This window comes from Talaromyces proteolyticus (genome assembly GCF_021365285.1).
Source record: "Talaromyces proteolyticus strain PMI_201 chromosome Unknown BGW36scaffold_8, whole genome shotgun sequence".
NCBI classification, from domain to species: domain Eukaryota; kingdom Fungi; phylum Ascomycota; class Eurotiomycetes; order Eurotiales; family Trichocomaceae; genus Talaromyces; species Talaromyces proteolyticus.
The window spans coordinates 1,232,839-1,255,201 of NW_025764284.1; the positions used below are offsets into that span (position 1 = coordinate 1,232,839).

Genomic DNA, 22,363 nt, shown 5'->3' on the forward strand with positions numbered 1-22,363 from the left:
AGCAAGAGTAGATAAAGATGCTAGAGATAGATGTGGATAATTAAGTTCTCATCCAGCTTACCCTGTTCACCGAAGGGACTTATTATAAGAATGCTGCTTGCTGCATATTTTCCATCATTATCCCAACTCTGCTCCTACTCTCCTTCTTCCACCCCTCTTGCTTCTATTTCTAATTCTTTGCACTACATCTTGATCTTACCCACAGCGCAATCAATTCTATCTGGAAATCACTATCATACCGCACAAATGTTCCTCACACTTATGAGACGCGTGTCCTACATAAGTTGATATCAACTGTTTGACCGTTGTGAGCCTCTATTTGGGTACTCGCGAGCAGGAGAGCCCCCGAGACTACCAGCCAATTGTTGAAAGTTTCATTTGTATGCAAGATGCAAACGCCATCCACAAACTGCACATGGGTAAGGTATCCACTGTCATCTGCATCATACGGTAGTTTTATGTCTACTAACTTTCGTCTTGTGGCTCAATATCGACTTTCCCTACTTTAGCTATGTCTGTGATACTAATCCAGATTAATTTCGCGTTCGTACTTACACCAGCCGACTCGATAATATGAAGAGGCTCTTCAATTTATGTTGTTGATATAGGACTATGCAAGCTTGAAGCCACCACATTCACGGGAAAGACCGGACACTTTGAAACATCCAATTTTCGAACTCGTCTACGCTTTCATCCTACGAACTAACCCAACTGCCCTCTTGAAAAGCGAGACCTTCCGAACCTCCTCGTCCTCAACAGTGTCATCCAACACGTCTCGTCGATCCTTGTTCAAGTCCACCTTCCTCAGATCAACAAACTTGCACTTCTTCCAGAACTTCCAAAACATCCAAAGCCCGAAAAACAACACCAAGATAATGTAATTAAACACAAACGCCACGGGCTGCCAGGGTGTCAGCAACGTCGAATACCCCTGGATGAAAACTAAGAATAGGTTCAACGCGACCACGAAAAGTGTGCCCCATGGATATAACCATGCTCGAAAAGGGAGGTCTTCTGGCAATCGGCCTTGCAGCTTCCATGCGCGTCGGAACCGCAGGTGGGTGATGCCTATGAATGCCCAGGCAATGAAGGTCGCGGAGCCAGATATTGTGACAAGATAGGTGAAAACTGGCCCTGCACCAGCGCCAGTATTGATGAGCGCAATCAAACCAAGTGTGTTGGTAACAATGACAGCATATATCGGTACGCCCCTGCTGGTGGTTTTGGCGAATATCCTTGGGGCACGGCCAAGCTGGGCAAGGGACAACAGCGTACGCGACGCGATGTAGTTGGATGAATTGATAGAGGAGAAAACAGCAGTGAAGATGAACGTGTTGATCAGATTTGGGGCTGCTTCCCAGCCGGCGTGTTGGAGAGCCAAACTATATGGAGAGGACGCGCTTTTGCTTGTTGCCGTCACGAATCCTGGGTCATTAGACGGGACAATAATCGAGGCGAAAAATACAAGCCCGAGGAAGATGATCAAAATACGAAAGAATGTATTCCTTATCGCCTGGAGGGAAATCAGCATCCAGGCTATCACCATCAATCACCCTGCGTCATACCTTTGGAATATGTTTCTTGGGATTTCGACTCTCTCCTGCAGTGATAGCAATCATCTCTGTGCCACAATAATAGACGGCCGCCAGAACGAATGACTGGCCAAAGCCATTGATGCCTCCCTCTGCAAACGGACCCGGATCTTTCCAGTATCGGAATCCAATATAGTCCCCTCCAATGGCACCAGTATTGACCAAGATGGCTATGATATATCCTGCCAAAACACAAAATATCTTCCAAGTTGCCAGCCAAAATTCAAGTTCGCCATAGATCACCACACCCAACAGACCTAAGACCTGAAAGAACGCCCATGCAATCAAAATCCAGCCATATGACGGGACCTTGTCGGTCCAGAAATTGAGCACAATAGAAAATGTATTGTACTCGCTCGCAATATTCGTTACCCACTGGTGAGCATACATTAACTTTCTCGTTGTAGTTTATGCAAGGGATCATGGGTACTCAACCAGATACCAATAGTTCCAACCAAGCGCAAAAGACAAAGAAGGATCGATAAATCGTCCCGCCAGTTCGGTGAATGCGCCGGGCGTTGGATACAGTGTCGCCAATTCTCCCAGAGCTTGCATCACGAAAAAGACGTCGATGCCGATGACGATGAAGCAAATAAGGGCGCCAACCTAGGTAAAGGTATGAGACAGTGAACAACTCAATCTTCAGATGATGCATACCGGTCCTGAATTTGACAATGCGTTACCGGTTCCGTACCAGATACTTGCGCTATCGACAACTGTAAGCGAAGTGTTTTGGTTGATTGTATACCAGGACAAATGCAAAATACCCCACGACGCCGCCTAGAGACATCATCTGCAAATGCCGACCCTTAAGACCGCGATGAAGTCCATGGTCGACGACATGACCATGCCTAGTCTCGAGTATTTCTCCCTCTTTGGCAATACTATCGAGCTCCAGCGCAGGACTGGTGGAAACTTCAATCGGTTCATCCTTCATCTTGCACGAAATCCGTCGAAATCAGGAATTTTTGTGAAAAGCGACCTCGCATGGAAATTTTCATGTCGCACAGCTGCTGGCCGCACACTTTATTGACGACGATTTGACGAAAACCCTTATCAGCGAGTCAGTGAGTCCCAGATTAGTTATATATCTTGACAAACATTCCCCGCTTCAAGATACCGAATGATAGGCAAACCGGAGTAAAGATACCAAAAGGACGGACAATACTTGTTTGCTGATTGGCCATAACACACGGTTCGGCGTTAGCGTGGCCAGCTTATCTGCACTGTCTATGGCGTCAGCCTTCCAGCACCCTACCATTCAATGAATATTGCCATCTCAATGTCAGTTCTGGACGACCTCTAAATGTATTTGGTGACTCTCGCTTTAGCCTCGACAGCCTGACTTCAACTAGCCAGTCACTCTAGTTGCTGTATAAGTCAATAATTACTTATCCATACCCCAAGACTCCTTGACATAACAAGCGGATTTGTTATCCGGAGCGCTTGCACCTCAGAGACGGCCCGCATTTATTATCCCCGAATTGGAAGGCAGTCCCCCAAGGGGCACCTATGAAATCAGTTGAATGGACCCATTTAAAAGCTTATGCTAGTCTTTGCGTAACGGGTTGTATATAGACGGATTCAACCGCGCCTTTGCCCCTTTTTTAACATTCACAACACCATGGTCCTGTGAAGATCGATATCGCGTCGGAATTTATGAGGATTTAAAACCACTTATCACCCTTGACGGCTTTAACACTCTTTCTTTCGATATATCTAATTCTTAAGGGAGTGTGGTCTGCTAAGAAATATATAATTAGTGTTACACTAGTATAATATGAGTATTTTTTAACTTCGTTTGTTCTAAAATTGTGGTAACAGTACATATCTAAAAAAGACTTCAACTCTGAAGGGGGTAAAGTGGTAGGATATTTATTACAACGTTAATAGTGACCTCAGGTTATAGTAATGGAGTAATAGTTTACGTATAAACTGACAATTTCCTCGTTCGATTAGTAGCGGGGCAGATTGCTACTTCTGACTAGGTCTGTTTCAAATGTTGATGCACAGCCACTGTCAATTTACTTTATAAACATAACTAATTTAAACGTTCAAATAACTTTGAACCGAGACATTGGATGATATTCAGATCAAGATACGCGCGACACACGTTTCTGGAATTCCTTTTATCCCGCTTACCACGACGTGGGAATCAGAGCATGATGAACACTGTTTCATTAACAAATAATTCTATCCTTTCGGTTCTCGCTTACTGTGGATCTTCAATTTTAATGACTGTGATGAATAAATATGTTTTGTCAGGTTCAAGTTTTAATCTTAATATATTTTTACTCTTTGTTCAGGTACCGGCATCTCCATATCCCATATCAAATTGTCACGTTCTTTGCTTGATTTTGATAGTCGTGTCTAGTCTACTATTTGCATTGTTGCCATCCAAACCTGCAAATCGACCGGGTTTATTACTTACCAGGAATTGAATGCTGAAAAGGCAAAAAAATGTCAGTCTTTAATTCAGTGTCAGTCCCTTGCTATTGCCATAAATATCCCGGCTAATAGGAATAATTTCCACACTCAATAGGGTTTCCTGTTACGTTGCTTCTTATTTGCATGATATACACAGGTTCTAAAGCTCTGCAATTTCTATCCATTCCTGTATACACCATATTTAAGAACTTGAGCATTATTGCAACAGCTTATGGCGAGGTTCGGTGGTTCGGTGGTTCAGTTAGCGGCTTAACCCTAATCTCCTTTGGACTTATGGTTCTAAGCTCCATAGTAGCAGCATGGGCCGACATTACGCACACACTAGATAGCAGTGACGACACTTTTGCCAAAGTCCCTGTTTTAAATTCTGGTTACACTTGGGTGCTGATAAACTGCATCTGTACTTCTTTATACGTTTTGGCTAAGCGAAAACGAATCAAGTTGACCAATTTTAGGGATATTGATAGTAAGTAGACAATCAACAATCAAGGGATTGCTTTTGTTGCTGACCAATTTGGGAATAGCTATGTTTTATGACAATCTCTTGTCCATTCCGGTTCTTCTCAGTCTCACAATGGTCATCGACGACTGGTCTAGTGAGAATATTAATAAGAACTTTCCATTGGCTGAACGCCATGCTATCATTATTGTTATGGTCCTGTCTGGGCTTTCCTCGATATTGATTTCGTACACTTCTGCCTGGTGTATTCGAGCGACCTCGTCAACCACATATTCCATGGTCGGTGCACTCAACAAGCTGCCCATCGCCGTGTCTGGGTTAGTCTTCTTTGACGTGCCGGTCACATATCCCAGTATTTCTGCTATTGCTCTTGGTTTCATTAGCGGCATTCTTTACGCAGTCGCTAAGACTCAACAAAATTCTCAGTCAGGAACCGGGGTTTTGCCAACATCAAACCGTCATATCAGGGACAGCGGCGAGAAAACGAAAAACTCAATACAGGTGTAAATTCTTATTACAGTATCATAATATTCTAACCACTGGTTATCTTGAGCACAGTTTCCTCAGTTGTGGTCCCTTCCTAGGGAGCCAGATTGGGTACAGTCATGTATTTTACGAGGATCCAATGAACGTCATTGCAATTCAGATCGAAACCAATATTGGACCGATCTCTCCAAAGGCAAAGTCTTTCGAACATCGTAACGAGTAAAAAATAAGAATCGACTAGCACCTAGCAAGGTCAGAATAAGAAGCGGATAAGAAATAGACGTCATAAAAGAGAGAAGAGACAATAGAACGGTACGCTGTCTTCGCTCCTGATTGGCCGATGGGCGCGAAGTCTACGTCGAAGCCCAACATATTACGTTTGTGTCCAATAAGCATTGTTGGATGTGGACTAGCGAGCAAAGGAAGCCAATAAGAGCGAGATATACGTAACCTCGTCTGTTGTTTGTGGCAGTGATTGGCGACTGTGGCCAATCAGACTGTTTGTCTCTCAATGGTTGTGGCGGGGCCAGCGGGGCTCGGTGAATGCCCCTGCAAATCGCACGAGGCCTGCAAAACCAGGCAGAAAATTCAAAATATGCCTCATTCAGGCTGAGGTCGAGACAGCGGCAGAAGAATGGCTGCATCAACTAAATATCCGATAATTGTGCAGAGAGAATGGGCAAGCCGCCAGCTAATTAATATTGATTATCCGAGAGAAGGAGACGTCTGCAAGACGCTGACAAGAGGACTTTGTGGCTGGTCTTATTTTTGTGTTTAAGAAAGGCTGTGCTTGTAGCGTCTCACACAGCGCCAACCGGGCTACCCGTGCCATTGGGCTAGCCGCACCCGATATCCGCAGTCGACTTGGTTACCGTCTTGTCCTGTCTCATCACGCCTGTCCTCACCACTCCACGCCCACTGTCCTGTCGCCAGGACAGCCAATCTATCACCAACAACGCCAGCACCACTCCCGAGCAGTGCTCCCGTTTCCGTCGCTGTTTTTTGACGTCTTCACCACTCTCCTTCGGTCCAGGCGCGGACCAGAAGGCGACTGGAAAGGAGCCCGACACCCCGAGCCCGTTGGGGCTCGTGAATCGCCATGGCCGGGCGTGACCATCTCCCGCGCGAGAGCATAGATAGCTCTGTTCAACAGATGTCAGATTTGGTGCCAGTCGATGGCCCGTCATTCCGCCGCACACCCGGTCAACAATCGACGAATACGAATGTTTTCTCTGACGATTTTTCCATCGACTCCGTAGAGTCACCTCTCTTCGCTAACCACCGACGTTCCATCTCCATCTCCTCCACCAATTCTTCATCGACGATAGGACCGCGTCGGCCTGGTGGATCTGCCACTGTGTCCGATTACAACATGCAACTGATGCTCCTTGAACAGCAGAACAAACGACGCATTGTCATGGCTCGTCAACAGCAGGAAGATACAACAGAGAACCTGCAGCGATCGACAAGTCGACACTCGCTTGCCCGGTCTCATGTCTCAACAACAGACGACGAAATAGTCGCGGATCCATTTGCTGACCAGCCAACGTCGTCACAGAATGATCCCGCTCGTCGATCGAGTATTCGAAAAGACATCCAAGCATTAAACCGTCAATCCACTATTTCAACAACATCCACAAGATCAGGCTTTCAGGCTGCTCCTAGAGCTATGAGTCCGTATCAAGGCGCAACCGGCCCCAGTCATCCATACGGGATGTATCCGCAGATTGGCGTAAGTCGATCAGCAAGCGTTGCCACGACATCGACAATACGGCCAGATGGCCCATTCCGAGGTCGAGCTGCTCCATCCCATCCGTATGGCATGTATTCTCAGAATGTTGATTACGAGGAAGATCTTGGGGACCGACCTATTCCAATGGGGTTTCCTGCCGATGAAATGCAGAATCGACAAGAATCGACACCAGCAGATGAAGTTGGAGATATAGTCGGACCTGATGGACATTTGGAGCAACTGCCTCCATATTCTCGCTACCCCGACGGCATAGTCAGGCCGACAACAGGACGAGGTCCTGCCAGTATCGCAAGTGCAATGCGAGAGCCTCAGGAAAGTTCTCACGATGAATCCCTCTTGCGTTCTGATGCGTCCTCTAGAACATTGATTAACGTGGACTCATCGGAACCGCTCGTTCCGTTATCTGAACGAAATAGTCGGTTGATGCCATTTGACGAGAAGTTAGGTCGAAGAGGGCAACGAAAGTGCTGTGGTGCCCCAATCTGGCTCCTGGCACTGCTTGGATTGGGGATGCTGATTGGCGCTTTAATTGGCGGGGTTATTGGGGGCGTTTTGGGTAGGAGAGCTGCTGAGAATCATGCACGAAAAAACGCCGCAGACAAGCCGAATCCATCCTCACACACCCCAACAGTCGTGACCATTACCGAAACTACCGATGTGTCGCCATTTTCAGGAACCCCGACGAATATTGCGGCTCTTCCTACTGGTAAATACCAAGTCCCTTGGATGATAAAGAACACGTCCAAGTTCTGTATCGGTGCTAGCAGTTACAAGGATGTCAAAGCCTGGAGCTGTCAGATTTTTACCCCTCTCGCTATTGAAGTCCTGGGCACTATTGAACGGAGCAATGTCACGCTTGACCAACCATCGTCCAATGGTTCTCATCTTAGCTACGGTGCTCAACTACCTTACGACGTCAACCCACCTCAGCAAGGTCTTCAGATGATAAGAGACAAGGAGGACCTTGAACTCGGACCAGCGCTGTTTTTCACCACCGCATTCAACAAGCTTGTTGTTGTTGAGGAGCAGCAAATTACAATGTCAAAACGCTCCATAGATGAGAGTATTGTGAACAATGGATGGAACCAACAAACAAATGAAGCTACTCCAGGCGCAAAACCATGGTATTGCTGGTGGAATCAAACACAACTCGAGGTCTTTATCTATATCAATGAGACGCAGGCAGGGTCCAATCCTGTCACGACATCTTCGACTACCTCAGCACCACCACCGACGGCAACGGCGGGCGTGGGAGCAAATGGGGCTCCTCAAAACACAGCAACAGCGGGTCCGCACAAACGAGATTTGGAAAGCCGTGGGAGTGTTATTATTGGGAACTATCCAAGAAAGGTCAAGGTCAAGGAAAACCGTGTCATTTCGACCGCGCCACAGGCGTACTGTCAACAAATGCAGGTTAATCCAGACAGTTCAATTACTCCTATCGCCAACAACATCGTCCAAATCAATGAGGTCAAGCCGGGCACGGGCAGTACTAAAAGGGACATGATCTACGAGCGGGACAATTACAGCGGCCCGTGTTATTGCGAGTGGTTGACCATTTAATGAAATGGCATTGGTTTTGGTCCTCTGGCGTTTAAAATTACATTTTGGGTCCCTTGATGTGCTATGATGATTTCTCAGTTACGATTCCCCGGCCGTTCGATGTCGACATTTTTGGTGTACATTGTTCTCATCTCGACCTTTACTTGGCAGCAGCAGCGATTCATTATTATTATTTTTTTCGTTTTTTCTTTCATATATTAGGCGTCTGTAACTGTACCATGTATTGCAAGACAGGGTAGGCCGAGGGCTTGTTATTAACGGCGTTGAGGGGGAGGAACAGGCAATATTAGTCGCTTCTATTAATAGGGTTCTGGTTCATACAATTATTTATTGTTCTCATCCTCAATCGCGCGATGAATCTGTACCTTTCAAGTTTGTTAGAGGGTATGACAAGCTTCTACGTCATCGCTTCCACCATCTCAACCATCATGAAATCATTCAGCGATCTCTACCACGGTCAATCGCCGCTCACCGGATTAACTGTCGAAGAAGATTGTCCGTATTTAAGTATGCGTTTGCAAGGCGGAACTATTATTAATCTAAATTCATAGTATTTTCGCAGCAGTTCTGTCTGTCAACGTCAGATCTCAGCCATCGCCACCACAGCAGTGCTGTCAAATGTACCCTTAACCATTGACTACTGCCGTGAAATACAATCCACTCTACTACATTCAATTTATATCTTTCAAAATTCAAAAAGAAGATACTCGTAGTCAAAATGCATCCAACTCTACGTCTATCCCGATCCACCATCAGTCTCAACATCCTTCGCACCACAGCTCCCACCTTTCTCTCTCTCCCAATACCACCAGCAAACCCCAGAGTCTCATGTCTACGATTTACCCACCGGTATTTTAGCGACACCAGCAGCAATCGCCAAGGTGAAAAACCTAGCGTCAAAGATTTGCCCGCGTCGCCTGCGAGTCGCGAGTTGGAACATCCAGGTTAGATCTGCCCTGCCATTTCTTCATGTTTTACGCTTCAATAATAGTCTTATTGTGATCTATGGTCATAGCTAAGACAATTGATAGGCCCTCCACCCCCAGATACCAGAAAACCATCGGTCGCACCGCCCAGCGAGCAACAGATAGACGCAGACCGGGAACGGCGCGAAAGACACCAACAGAAGCAGCGCGACGAAGCAGTCGCGGCAGTGGCAGAGGGGACGACGTCGACGGGCGCAAAGCCGACAATAACTAGTGGCTCAGAGTCGCCGAATATCGATGCCCAAGGCCGTGTCAAGGAGGATGTGCCGGAGGATGTGAGACGGCATAATAAGGAGATGGAGGGTAGGTATGATCGTGCGTACAATCAGATTGCAGACGAAGGGACGCATAATAGGGGGATTTGGCAGGGGGATAATGCGTTAAGAAATGATCAAAAAGGGGGGAGCAGTTGAGTTGTCTGTTTTTGTTTTTTATTTTTTGGAATGGATAGATTGTGTCTGTATTATGTATTAGGGGTATATACATGTATTGAATAGCTCTTATTGTTGGGTTTGGAGAAGAGGCGTAGACTCTGATGGTCGTTCTCTTTCTTCCTCTCCTGCAGTCGATGACTGGTCAACAGTCGAATGGTCAGGATTGAACGGCTCTTGGATGATATCCTTGTTTGGTCCCAGATATTCGAAGGAAATTCCCATAACAAGTAATGTGCCCTGCAAGATTGCCGTCACAGCGTACACACCCCATGCGCTCCATCCTTCTGCCCCGTATCTGTGTGCCAGACTCGCCACAAATACCAGACTCCCCGGTGTTTGAATGCACATCATCGGAATACTGAGACTGCCAACCTTTTGAAGCCGAAACGTTGTCCAGATTTGGGGGAGGTATTGAATCGATGCGAGTATTGCGGCCATGACTCCTAGAACGTTCGCCCATGCTTTAAGATGGTTCGGTTGTGTAGCTGCAAAGACAATCGACATGACCAAGATCACGGCGGCGTGGACAATGCAGATAATAGTCACGAAGACGGCGGAGCGGTAGGAGGGTAGTTCATCGCGGTCGCTGGTTTGAGCTCCTTCGGCTGGGGATGCGGCGGCTGGGGATGCAGAGGCTGTAGGGTCTGTAGTGGAGGTTGCGCGGGGAAAGTATACGAGGAAGAGAAGAAGACTGCCATGCATCATTTCATCAGCTGTCACCTTAATATCAGGAGCAAGCTTAAGAGAGGACGTACATCACCCAAAAACAAAAGCACTGCACTCCAATCTGGAATATACCCAGCAGGCCGGCCAAACAGGATACTCCAGAGATCTCCCGGCAACAGGCGACATCACGAGCACTCTCTGGAAGGGTCAAAACATTCGCAAATGCAGATGTTCCCGAGGTTGCCCCCAGCAAGACGAACAAGGGCGATATGCCGAAGGAGCTCCGGAGCCGGATGATGCGGATGTGCTGAGGAATGTAGGAGAGCAAAATCCCAATCAGGATCAAACTATCCATAACAATTAGTTCGGGGTGTGAGGGGAGGCTCTAGATTCTACTAACAGCGATAGGACGAAGCTGAAGTTGAAGCCGGGCGGCAGGACGAGCTCTCGGCACTGCGGGGACACGGAGTCCATGCTAAAGACTTTCTGCTGTAGCAAGTGGCGTACTGGTATGAATATGAGGATGTCGACACGAGCTGCGATACTCCAGAACACCAGCTCAAGCGGGCGGGCGGAACGTGGTGGTTAAGTTAGACGCGTCAACTACGATAAGATAGATCGCCATTAAGTTGCGGGCATGATCTCGCATCCCGTGACAGGGTCATTCCTCTTCCTTTACGTCTGATCCGTCCGCTGGTTTCCCTTTTTTTTCTCTTCACAGGGAAGATGGAATTGCAAACGGATAACCCCTTTCTAACTCTGCTTTCACTGCCAGGATTTCAATTATGAAACCCTCCGCTGCTGCTCTTGTTTGTTCAATTGAGGTCAAGTATTGGTGCCATGATCGACGGGATCACAGCTCCACCACGCTATTGACCAGTGGGCTGCAGAGCAATGCTTGGCATATAATAGCTGACTGCTCACATAAAGGATCAGAAAACTCAGTTTGCCATTCACTATGATATTAATGTTGACGATAATGTCGCCCTTTATTCCAGAAAACACGATCTACAAATCCACCCAAAAAGTACCTTCCAGATCCGGCCTGTGAGTTGCCGCATTGGGTCGAGACAAAAATTACGCGCTGCCAAATTGAACATTTCCAGTGACGAGAATGATATTGCTAGAGGTTGAACCACGATGACGTTTTCTTCTGGGTTGGTCTGCCTAGCGTTGGCTTTCACTTGTACCTATGCAGCCAGTCTTTCGTACATCTCACAGCAAAAAGGATGGGTCGAGCTGGCACCTATTGCTCGAGGACCTCGTCAAGAACACGGTGTGGCTTTTGCAGGTGATGATGTCTATATCATTGGCGGCGTCCCACGCGTGCCAGCAAACCCGACTACTGTGCCCAGTCTAGATTGGGCCGATGCCTACTCGACGAAGGATGATACCTGGCGTGTTATTGCCCCTATTCCTACGCCAATGAACCATGCCAATGCTGTTGGGGTGAATGGGAAAATCTATGTCCTAGGCGGCATGACCGGGGACAATTACTGGAAGGCAATACCAGACTGCTATGAATACGACCCTAAGGCAGATGTCTGGACTACGTTGCCATCAATGCCTGCTGATCAGGCACGCGGCGCGTCCGCTCTAGGGGTACGAGGGTCAAATATCTATCTTGGAGGCGGTGTTATTTTAACGAACCTAACCACGACGTTTCAAATCAGCGTTGCTACAGTGACGACCTACAACATAGATATTCAGAAATGGGACACCCTGCCGGATCTTCCAGAAGCGCGAGACCATGTCGGGGGAGCAGTAATCGACGGCACATTCTATGTCGTCGGGGGGCGCGTGAATGGAAACTACAATGTCCGCAACACGACCTTCGCGCTGGACTTGGACAGACCTGATAGTGGCGAGGCCCGATGGGTTGAGAAGGCGCCAATGCCGACTGCTCGCGGCGGCTTGGCGACGAGCTATATCGATGGCGTTATTTACACCTTTGGCGGCGAGGGAAATCCTGACCTGATCCCCAACGGGGTATATAACGCCACCGAGGCTTATAATGTTGCGACTGATACTTGGGCCCGTCTTCAGTCGATGTCGCTTCCCCGGCACGGAACAAACGCAGTCGCTATCGGGAGTTGCAACTACAGTCCAGGCGGCGGCAATGTGGCTGGTCCTGGCGCAGTCGACTGGAATGGTGCTTTTTGTGTAGCTAATGCCAATGATCCATCGTAGATACAAGCCATCGGCTTTAGATAGAAAAGTAGTAAACATTAACACTAGAGGACAATTCTATGACATGTCACGAGAGTACACACAACTTGGTTAGCACATATCAACTGATGTACTTGGTATTTACACGTCATGGAGAGCGAGTGGGCCGCAGGGAGCTCCCCCGGGTTGACGTCACCGCTCATCATCCCTTGCACCCGGCTGCTCCTTATATTTTCTACCACTCCCTGACCTGCTCTCCGCCGCACATCACTCGATTATTTGATACCCCGTGGATTTACTCGAGTTATTCGAGTTATTCTGCTGAGATTGTTCTTCTCTTCCCACAGAAGAACTTTGGTTTAATTGCTCTCAGTGGACGTCTTTACGCGTTTCCCCCCAGAACACACCACACACCTTCACCATGCGATTCAATTGGGCCGCCAGCCTGCTGGTCGTGCTCGCTGCATCTGAAGCAGTCGGTGCAAGCACCTGGTTTAGCAAGTCTAGTAAGCCTGCTTTTGCAGATTGTGCACTTGGCGCGCTCTCTAACAGCGGCCTTAGTCTACAATAAATGGCATGAGACCGAGCTGGAGCGATGGCTTTCTGATCATGGTAAACAATATCCCTCTTACGTCATATCATAAGCCCTGCTAACAGCTCCTCCAGACATCCCTTATCCCACTCCTGCTGATCGCAAGGATCTGGAAAAGATAGTCAAGGCCAACTGGCACGACAAAGTGCAAGTTCCTCTCGCTGAGACGTCCGATTCCGCATCGGAGCATCTGAGTAATGTGAAAGATTGGATTTTTGATAGGTAATTGTTCATCTTTAGCTTATGACTTCACCTCCATCTGACCTCTGTAGCTGGTCAGAGTCCCATCTCAAGTCGTTCCTTGACCACCATGGTATTCCCGCCCCTCAGCCACGCAAGCGCGACACCCTTCTCCGTGCTGCGCGTGAGAACTACGACACTGTGGCGAAGAAGCTTGGCGAAACCGCCGCTTATCCGGGGAACTGGCTCTATGCACAATGGTCCGAGTCGGATCTCAAAGAATGGCTTGACGAACGTGGTTGGCCGGCTCCTCAGCCGACCACCCGTGATCGTCTTATTGCTGCTGTTCGACGTCAGTCGCGCCTTGCCGGTCTCGCTTACAGGCAAGCTGCTGCTTCTGCGGCTGCCTCCGCTGCTGCTGCTCAGTCTAGCCTCAGCGAAGCACTCTTCAACGCCTGGTCTGACTCTCAATTGAAGGAGTTCTTCGATGAGCACGGCATCAAGGTCCCTCAAGGGTCCAAGCGTAATGAGCTCATTGCTCTGGCTCGTAAACACCGTAAATATCTTGTTGATGAAGCTTCTTCGCTCTCCACCTCTGCGGCCAGTGCTTTTGGTGCAGCAACCTCAAAGGCCGGCAATGAATGGGCTCGGGCTACCGATGATGCTCAGCTCAAGGCAGAGGACGCATTTGATGCTACCGTGGCTAAATGGTCAGATTCACGCTTGAAGGCTTATCTCGATGCCCGTGGTATTCCTATTCCCCAGCATTCCAAGCGTGATGAGCTTCTCGCCAAGGTCCGTCTTTACAAGCACAAGGCTGCGACTGGTAATACCGCTTGGACTTTTGACACTTGGACTACCGATGACTTGCAGTGAGTCTTTGTCGTTGACTTCTATAAACTTGGTTACTAAGATTGTCACAGAAAATATCTTGCTTCTATCAACCACAAGGCAGCAAAGAAAGCCGACGCTTCTCGCGAAGAGCTTCTCAAGCATGCCCAAGAGCAATATGCTAAAGCATCTAAAGCCGGCGGTGACCACTATGCCTCTGCTACTTCGTACCTCGCCAAATCCACCAGCGCGGCCAAGAAGGACACCTTTGACCAATGGTCTGAATCTGAATTGAAGAGGTACCTCGACTCGTACGGTATTTCAACCTACCAGGGATCTACTCTAAATGAAATCCGCGCTGCTGTACGTCGTAATGCTCAGTATTTCCGCTATGGAACCACCACACCACTCGACACCATCTTTGCCAGGGTTAAAGAGGGTTACAACTGGGTCCTTGAGCAACTAAAGATTGGCGCTGCCAGGGGTCAGGCACAGGGCCACGATGCTGCCGAATCAGCAAAGGCCAAGGCTACCGAGGCCGCTGGAAAGATCCGGTCGGAACTGTAAATTTTAGCTCATCTACATTGGACTCTTAACTGAAAACGTTGAAAACAAGTGAGGGGTGAAGGAGTGATGACTCACGAATACGATGACCTGGGAATGGCGTTTAGTCTGCTCTCTAATCTGGTTGATCTTCGTCCATGTTCAAATTTCCTTTTTCAATACGAATTAAATTAGCAATCTGGAATAACAAAACATTTCTAATGAATTACCATCAATACACACCAGATAAGCTTCTCGTGAATACTCCAATTGTATTGGCACAATGCATCTAAACTACCTAATAAATGGTACTTCACACCTTTGAGAGAGGAATCTCAACAACCCAGGATACTTGATTCGATTCGATACCTTGTATTGCAGCGTTAACAAACAAAGTCTGTTGATCCGGTTCAGGCGCAAAGCAGTCAGCAAAGTAACAAGACAACTCACAATTTTTACGCGCACTATTCAGCTGTGAAACAGTCCCTAACACTCTTGATTTCGAATTATCAATATCAGTCAAATGCGATGGCATCGGGGTAAGCTTTTCCCTCCAAGCTACTCGCTTAGCTCCCCAGCCTTCGTGAATATGTCCAAAGCAATGAAGACGAGGCTTCACGCGAGCCACAGCCTGGAATAACGCCGGACAACCCGCCCTGCTGCGCGAGCACGTATAGTCAAGAACCCCCAGTGGCGGCCCGTGGGTTATTACCACGTCGGTATTTTTCGGTATCGTAAATTCATGGCCCTCCTTTGGGTCATACTGGAACCCCCAATCACCACTCAACGATGGAGTGAACGGACTAGCATATACTCTCATCAACGCGCCGTTGCGAAGAGTGAATTCATATGAGCCTTCATCGAGAAATATTATATTGTCCGGCTTCATACTTTCAATCAGTCTTCTCGCTTCTCCATAATCACCGTAGGTCTTTTGCACAAGTTCTGGCTCTAATGGGGGCTTCGCATTCTTTATTAGTTTGCGAAAGGCTGGGGTGTCGAGGGTGAAGTCATGGTTTCCGGCAATGACCAACTTCAAGTCTGCTTTCAGCTGTTGAAGATATCGTAGTGTTGGTTTGAATTCGTCTAGCTTAGACTCTTCGGTGAGATCTCCGCAGTGGATGGCGACGTCGACCTTTTCATCTATGGGTCTTGGAGTTAGCTCCTGTCCGTGTGTATCAGAAAACAGAAGAATTTTGGTTATAACATAAGTCATGGTGAGTGATGAGGATGATGCTCTTAAGTGGAAACAGGCTTTTATTGGGACTTGAGGCAAGATTGGTAGGAATATTCGAGCAGCTGGGTATAGGGTTAGGACGAAAAGAAACGCTATAAAGCCTGCTCTTAGATAGGAAGCTTCGATTCAATTAGAAATGAGAAACAGAAATAAGAAACGGGCTAAGGTATTGCCAAAAGGGACTAGTCCTATCAAATCCACCTGCCTCAGGTTGTCGTAAGAAGTGCGTCAATAACGTGGTTTAGAAATAAACACCTGAGGCACACTTCCAATAAACCCTAACCCTTAAATCTTGCCCAATGATATAGTGGCGTAAGCATACAATTCTAGGTTGAGCACTTTACCTGCCATTTTAGGTAACTCCGTCTTTTAGGGCAAACTCAGAAAACAACTGCTGAGCTCACCATCCATATTGACTATTCAAACATCAACGATATACAATTCCCAACTTCCTCTTTATGACAAGCAAATATTGGATAAGAACTGACTTACTAATAACTGGGGCTTGGGAAAGACTTGAAAACTCGTTGGCAATCTCCAACAATTCTACTTCGATTGATTATCGGTGTTTGCCGGCTTAGTAAATAGCAATCTACCGCCAATATTATCAGACCATAACATCTGGGATCTTCCTTTTCTCTTATATCAAATATACTGGTATTTATTTGCTATTTCTTGGTGCTTCCTTTTCTATCCTTTTCTAGGATGCTATTACAGTTCTACTATTTTCTTTTCCCAGTTCCCTATCCTGCAATACCTACCGCACATGTCGTTGAAATTAAGGAAAGAAAAACACCATGCCAGAACCAGGACCGCTAGCCAATAACGACTATCGCGATTGGCGAACCAGGGGCGGTGGCCCTCTCAGCCCCCTCTCTCTGGCCATAGAACCGACCAGCCAAGTCTTCTACACAACATGGGACGGGGTACCAAACATCAACCTTTATATTAGGAACTTCAGACCCATAGACACCTCTGAGGCAAGAGATACAGGAAGCATCAGGGTCTTTCGCAATGTCCAGTCAATCTTCGAGCTCAGTCTCCTCGGTAGTCTAAACTACACCACGTATTGCCGACTCCAGAGGAATTTCAATAGCATGTCGGCTCTCTTCTATTCATTTTATGATTTCTGGGCTATTTTCTGGATTGTTCAAGACCATTGTCTTCGGAAGATGTGGTATATGCTTGACCAGGAAGATCTAGCCAGGGGTATCGATTGGGTGTTTTTGAATGACGCTCGTACTGCTCGTACGGATGTTGCTGTTATGGTTTTTCTGTGGGCAATTGATTCTTTTTATATGCATCATGAAACTCTCTCTATGAAGGAAGGTCTTTCTGATGGTCTTCGTATTTTGCTTCCTGGAAGTTTCGATAGGCACGTGTGGCATTGATGCAGGTCGAAACAATTCTAGAATGGGCAGCTAGAGGAGTGCATTTTTTGGCGCTTAAAGTGTGTAGGTTTTGAATGCATTTGGTTCAAAATCACAGTATTGAGTTTTGTTGCTTGTTTGTTTTGGAAATTTCGAATGATTCAGGGGGTGCAAATATTGGCATGTGAAAATCAACACAAATTACTACCAGTGGACGAATATATCATGGTTGAAGCGCTGCGCCTTCAAATTTTATTGAGTACAACTAAACCTTAGCTGACAATGGCAAGAAATTGCTCATCAGTAAAATTAAGGGGTTCATCATTTGTCACCTGGGCATCGACATTTTCTCATTGCTGACAGTTGAAATACGTAAGAGTTTTGTTTTTAACATCCAATATCAAATGCACCAATGAAACAATCTAGCAGGGCATAAGCCGGAAACCGAGCTAACGAGAAAGATCACAGTCCAGAATAAAGTCCATTAGCTTCCTAAACGGGAGATGCCTCGAAGTTGTCCGTAAGCGGAGTAGGCCGAACCGGATTTGCAAAATTATCAGCACAAGTTCAAGCCTTTGGAGCCTCAGGATCACCCTCGGCAACAAGCTTGCCGACAACCAAGTACTTCTCAAGGAAACGTTCTTCCCATCCTTCCAAGTTCTCTAATTGTTCGGCCTCGAGGTCCTTGAGGTCATCGAGCGGGCCTTTAAGATCTTCGGTGAGCATTTCTCTGTCAAAGCTCTGGTGTGCAAGGCCACGGGAGGCATCACGGCCGGCAAAGTTCTCGTAAGGACCGCCCTATTCAAATTTTATTAAACATACTCGAAGGATGATATAAACGCAGGATTCGTACCGGTCCGTAAAAGTTCCGACCAGGGGTCACATCAAACACTCGGCCTCGCACAGCCAAGTACACAGGTGCACCATCGATACCATTGAATGGGAGCAATGTGGAAGGTGTGAAGGTGCGGAAGACGACGGGAGCGGGGCCTCGAGGCAAGCTCACGGCGGCTTTGGGTCGGAACTGCAGGTATACGATGACGATGAAAAGGGATAGAAGGATGAGGTTTATTGGTGTGGCGATTGGCAGTCTGAAGCACATTTAGCTTGTGGTGGATAGAGTCCAGATGGAATAGTACTCACGCCTCGGCCGGAGGCGGCACATCGGCGAACTCTGGATAACATGTCAGCAAGACCAGCCAGGATGATAGATGCTTGGGTGGCGGTAGGAACCTGATTCCATGGTTGCCAGAGTATACTCTCAGACTGGAGTTTCCGTATAAAAGTTTCCGATATAGGGCCCAACTTTGGTCGATCGAGAATGATGAAGCGATTAGTGATAGGACTGTTGATTGATACAGGATAAAGCTACGGCCCGATTCCACGGGCATCGACACTAGTCCCGTTTGGGGAGTCTCAGTATTGAACAGCAAATACGTTAATCCGATTAAATAAATAAAGAACACTATGATTTAATAATATTATTTCATTACTGGCATTTGAGGTCTCTAGCAGCTCTCCAAGTCCTGTATTTTACAACAGTTGGTGGGGTGTCACGTGATCGCCTCACTTTAGTTCGATCCTTTGATACTGCATAGTACAAATACATAACCTCCGAATGCCTTCCAAAGGCGCCAGATGAGTTTTCGCTCACGGGAGCCGACAGCTTAAATTGGCCAGCTTTGGCCTTGCGGTGTAAATTGAGTTTGCAATAGGATTCTTTGGGGGCCTTCCTGCGTGTACACAGCGTCACTGTTGGGGACAAGATGTGGGCTGTGTCTATTCTTGTAATCACACCAACCCAACATCATGGCATTAGGCTCCAGCAGATAAACCTTGCATTCTAACCCGCTGCGGCCCTATACGATTACTGCTTGATGTCGTATTGGTGGGTCTGGGAATTATTATTGCACTTGATACAAGAAAATTAAAGGGAGACTGTCAAATGAATAAAACAAAACCATAAGCAATAAACGCATGGGTCGGAGATTAAACGGTTCACATGCAGAAAAGAAAGAAAAAAGGAAAAGGAAACGAAAAAGAACTGCTCTACTTGTCGTTAATTGGAAGGAAACCTGAAACGTCAATTTGCTGCATCTCCGGGCGCTACCGACCACTTAATCAAAACGGCCCCCGCGGCGCTTGCTCGTGTTGACACTTGACACCCTTGCTATCGCTCTGCGATGCTAAATGTGCTCGAGCTGTCGCGTATGTCCATAAATACTGGCCTTAATACCTGCTTTATTTCTTGGTCCTGCGAGTCTGGTGGCCGCTGCTATTGACCATCTTGTGTCATCAGCATTGCCTCGCCGTTGTGACTCTAAGCCCGCCCACGTTTGGCAAACAAACGACGATTTCTTGCAAGGCAGCGGTCAGTATATCTCATTATCGAGACCAATCCCCACACTGACTGTCCTCAGGTAAACAACCAGGCTAGATGTGGGCAAAGAAAAACAAAACCCGCGGCCGTGACCGTGACCGCAGTATCAGCGGCCCCTCTCTCATTGGAACAACTCGAGGCAGCTCCCCCCAAGAGACGATCTCGAAGAGTCCAGATCCGCCGCAGAATATCTCAAAGGACCTACCAGCTCTACCAATGTAATGCTCGTCAAGATCCTCAAGCAAGAGTACATACTTATAAATCAATACAGAACGGCCAACGATTCGGATGCTCCCCGCGCACCACTGTCCCCAATCCACGATTATCAGGAATATTCTCGATATGGCGAAGACCCTGACATCTCTCCGCCAGACTCGCCTATCGACGCGACAAAGGACCATTATTCGATCCACGACGTGTCTCCCATTGCCGACGATGGCGGCCACTTCTTCGCTAGCCCTCCCACCAAGAAACTAAGTCAGATACCAGTTTCTCGTAGACACAGTCATGGCGCCCTGTTGAAGGAAAATTCCCCTGGTGCATCAGCGGGAGCCGATCTGAAGACCAAACCAGCCATGCGAAAGGCAAGCACACAACAAGAACCCGTGGGTGGTCCTGCTCTGCTTCAGCCGGCTAAACAGAGATCCAAGCAACATCAGGCTTCTCATCTGCTTCACTCTGGAAAAGAGAAGCTCCAGAGTTTCTCCAAAACTTGGGAGCCAAAGCAACGCCCGCCTCGACAGAACCGTGAACAGTGGAAGGGTGCTAGTGGTCGTGCTCCTCTTATGAGCCCAATCGAAACCAGCTTACGGGCAAAGAAAGACCGGTCTCGCTCTAACTCTCCAAGTATGGGCCATGATTTTGTCAATTATAGTTCCGATACCTACATGGTGACCACCATTACTGCTGGAAACCCTACGAACGACAAGTCTTCTAAGAAAGTGCGTCAATCCAAATCCAAATTAAATTTAAGCAGCCCACCTCTCGCAGAGGAGCAAATTCCACAGACTTCGGCGAAGCTAGGTCACAGTCCACGTGCAAGTCCAGATTACGCCAAGGAGACAATTCCAGAGATTTCGTCAAAGACAAGCCATACTCCACGTTTAAGTCCAGATTACGACAACGAGAGTGGTAGCCAAACACCAACCAATGACAAAAGAGATCTCTTACCGGAGACCCCGAAAGACTTATCTACCGTGCTCGAAGACTTGAATCTCATCGATGAGCCGCGTAGTCGTTTCAGTTCTTCAACTTATGCACCAACTGAAATTGCCACCACTCCACCAGGTAGCGCTGGCTCTGACACCCCGCCCGTGCCAGCCATTCCACCATCTCCTATCATGACAAGACGCCGACCTGTTCCAAGCTCTGCGGCTTCTGTAAAGAGTATGAAGCGAAAGCCAGTTGGGTCAGAATCACCACCTCCAGAGGTCGATCTTAAAAACATGACCCCTCATGACCGAGCACAATATCGCATCAATAGCTTCCAGCTTCGGTCCAACGAACTCTCCAAGCGCAAAGCGAGCGTTAAGACTATGCTTCATGAATTGACCCAGGTCATCCAGCCGAGTTCGATTGCATATGATATGGCTACTCGCGACGAAGTCAAGAAGTCGGTCATCTCTCTGAACAATGAGCTAGCTGAAATCACAAAAGAAGAGCATGACATAGGCGTGAAACTAAGCCGGGCTTACAGGAAGCTGGAAAGTGCAGATGCCTATGAGCATAGCTCTCTGTGGGTGAAAAGCATTACCAACTAAATGCTCTTTCCTTGCAATTTGGTTGTTGCCTTGTATGTGAAGCGTTTCGATATTTGGCCCGTGACCTGATTTCTGGCTTATCAAGGTTGATAATGGCATTTTGTTGTTTTTTTGTTTCCATGCAAGCGGTCAGATTCCGATCTAATACTACTCAGTCTGTTCCTGTGGTTGGCTGCCTTTGCTCGTCAAGCGTGGCGTTATTTGAGTCGTGATACCCATCTTTTGTGATTAAAAATTTTGAGAAATCATTATTGTATTTGTGCATTGCAGCATTGTATGTACTTGGTCTTGACATCATAAAGTCTGCACGCATGAGAAGTTGATACACGTATAAAACCCTAATCCTTTGCTGGAAAATGAACCAGCGTTCCCAACCTAATCCAAGGCCATTTAATCGAAAACCCGAACGCCGGTACGTTTGTGCTTGGTATGGTTGATATCGAGGTAGAAGCCGCCAATGATCGCGATCGAATCGATTATTTCTTGCCGGACTTCTTGATGCCCTGGGAGCCGGTGTTCAACGGGCCCTTGCCTTTGGCCTTGTCAAGCATGTCCTTCTTAGCCTTGGCATCTATTTGGACGAGCGTCAGCATTTGCTTTTCCCTTATTCCATCTAGTTTGTGACTGTGAACTGACCCGCCTTCAGCTTCTCCTTGTAGGCAAGCTCATCCTCGTCCAGCTCCTTCTTTTCCTTCTTAGCAGCCTTGAGGGGCTTGACTTTGCCGCCTGCCGAAGAAACAGTAGTTAGTAACCCGGTAGCAAAAAAGGCCAGAACCTGCTCTAACCTTCTCTTCCTTGGCCGCCCATCTTTGCTAGATTGCGCTGTTGTATAAAAAAGCAAATTCGCGACAACTGAAGGCTTCAGATTCGCCGAGGGGCAAAGAAAAAAATGGAGAGGGGGAGTGGAAAAGTG

General features: G+C 47.4%; 12 protein-coding genes across 12 annotated transcripts; 7 read left to right on the forward strand and 5 right to left on the reverse strand.

Moving 5' to 3' along the window:
* Positions 1-682: 682 nt before the first annotated feature.
* BGW36DRAFT_429184 (amino acid permease) lies at positions 683-2,529 on the reverse strand (the record flags this gene model as incomplete). Its single annotated transcript, XM_046220649.1, has 5 exons — positions 683-1,513; positions 1,566-1,967; positions 2,028-2,198; positions 2,250-2,298; positions 2,360-2,529. 5 exons carry the CDS (start codon positions 2,527-2,529, stop codon positions 683-685), a joined length of 1,623 nt encoding a protein of 540 aa, XP_046070447.1.
* A 1,225-nt stretch (positions 2,530-3,754) lies between these two features.
* On the forward strand, positions 3,755-5,007 carry BGW36DRAFT_298884 (uncharacterized protein; the record flags this gene model as incomplete). The annotated part of the gene is made up of 4 exons (XM_046211477.1): positions 3,755-3,898; positions 3,967-4,054; positions 4,135-4,506; positions 4,565-5,007. 4 exons carry the CDS (start codon positions 3,755-3,757, stop codon positions 5,005-5,007), a joined length of 1,047 nt encoding a protein of 348 aa, XP_046070448.1.
* Positions 5,008-6,085: 1,078 nt separating this feature from the next.
* BGW36DRAFT_429186 (uncharacterized protein) lies at positions 6,086-8,302 on the forward strand (the record flags this gene model as incomplete). Its single annotated transcript, XM_046220650.1, has 1 exon — positions 6,086-8,302. One exon carries the CDS (start codon positions 6,086-6,088, stop codon positions 8,300-8,302), a length of 2,217 nt encoding a protein of 738 aa, XP_046070449.1.
* Positions 8,303-9,020: 718 nt separating this feature from the next.
* BGW36DRAFT_300042 (serine-rich protein) lies at positions 9,021-9,701 on the forward strand (the record flags this gene model as incomplete). Its single annotated transcript, XM_046211588.1, has 2 exons — positions 9,021-9,246; positions 9,334-9,701. The coding sequence occupies 2 exons, from the start codon at positions 9,021-9,023 to the stop codon at positions 9,699-9,701; spliced, it is 594 nt and encodes a 197-aa protein (XP_046070450.1).
* An 8-nt stretch (positions 9,702-9,709) lies between these two features.
* BGW36DRAFT_382468 (PQ loop repeat protein) lies at positions 9,710-11,042 on the reverse strand. Its single transcript, XM_046216544.1, has 3 exons — positions 10,789-11,042; positions 10,478-10,735; positions 9,710-10,413 (listed from the first exon to the last, which is right to left on the reverse strand). The coding sequence occupies exons 1-3, from the start codon at positions 10,860-10,862 to the stop codon at positions 9,789-9,791; spliced, it is 957 nt and encodes a 318-aa protein (XP_046070451.1). The 5' UTR covers positions 10,863-11,042; the 3' UTR covers positions 9,710-9,788.
* BGW36DRAFT_382470 (uncharacterized protein) lies at positions 11,043-12,657 on the forward strand. Its single transcript, XM_046216545.1, has one exon. The coding sequence runs from the start codon at positions 11,529-11,531 to the stop codon at positions 12,576-12,578; it is 1,050 nt and encodes a 349-aa protein (XP_046070452.1). The 5' UTR covers positions 11,043-11,528; the 3' UTR covers positions 12,579-12,657.
* Positions 12,658-12,978: 321 nt separating this feature from the next.
* Positions 12,979-14,727, forward strand: BGW36DRAFT_299082 (putative meiotic sister chromatid recombination protein Ish1/Msc1; the record flags this gene model as incomplete). The annotated part of the gene is made up of 5 exons (XM_046211496.1): positions 12,979-13,063; positions 13,119-13,169; positions 13,224-13,371; positions 13,422-14,201; positions 14,253-14,727. 5 exons carry the CDS (start codon positions 12,979-12,981, stop codon positions 14,725-14,727), a joined length of 1,539 nt encoding a protein of 512 aa, XP_046070453.1.
* A 289-nt stretch (positions 14,728-15,016) lies between these two features.
* BGW36DRAFT_361015 (Metallo-dependent phosphatase-like protein) lies at positions 15,017-15,919 on the reverse strand (the record flags this gene model as incomplete). Its single annotated transcript, XM_046214237.1, has 1 exon — positions 15,017-15,919. One exon carries the CDS (start codon positions 15,917-15,919, stop codon positions 15,017-15,019), a length of 903 nt encoding a protein of 300 aa, XP_046070454.1.
* Positions 15,920-16,674: 755 nt separating this feature from the next.
* BGW36DRAFT_462918 (uncharacterized protein) lies at positions 16,675-17,331 on the forward strand (the record flags this gene model as incomplete). The annotated part of the gene is made up of 1 exon (XM_046222186.1): positions 16,675-17,331. The coding sequence occupies exon 1, from the start codon at positions 16,738-16,740 to the stop codon at positions 17,329-17,331; it is 594 nt and encodes a 197-aa protein (XP_046070455.1). The 5' UTR covers positions 16,675-16,737.
* A 202-nt stretch (positions 17,332-17,533) lies between these two features.
* Positions 17,534-18,707, reverse strand: BGW36DRAFT_382475 (putative DNA damage response protein). Its single transcript, XM_046216546.1, has 4 exons — positions 18,544-18,707; positions 18,454-18,484; positions 18,164-18,401; positions 17,534-18,108 (listed from the first exon to the last, which is right to left on the reverse strand). Exons 1-4 carry the CDS (start codon positions 18,551-18,553, stop codon positions 17,878-17,880), a joined length of 510 nt encoding a protein of 169 aa, XP_046070456.1. The 5' UTR covers positions 18,554-18,707; the 3' UTR covers positions 17,534-17,877.
* A 596-nt stretch (positions 18,708-19,303) lies between these two features.
* Positions 19,304-21,665, forward strand: BGW36DRAFT_200183 (uncharacterized protein). The gene is made up of 3 exons (XM_046209860.1): positions 19,304-19,681; positions 19,731-19,908; positions 19,962-21,665. The coding sequence occupies exons 2-3, from the start codon at positions 19,748-19,750 to the stop codon at positions 21,448-21,450; spliced, it is 1,650 nt and encodes a 549-aa protein (XP_046070457.1). The 5' UTR covers positions 19,304-19,681; positions 19,731-19,747; the 3' UTR covers positions 21,451-21,665.
* A 261-nt stretch (positions 21,666-21,926) lies between these two features.
* On the reverse strand, positions 21,927-22,257 carry BGW36DRAFT_429195 (translation machinery associated TMA7; the record flags this gene model as incomplete). Its single annotated transcript, XM_046220651.1, has 3 exons — positions 21,927-22,021; positions 22,087-22,176; positions 22,236-22,257. 3 exons carry the CDS (start codon positions 22,255-22,257, stop codon positions 21,927-21,929), a joined length of 207 nt encoding a protein of 68 aa, XP_046070458.1.
* Between the last annotated feature and the right edge of the window lie 106 nt (positions 22,258-22,363).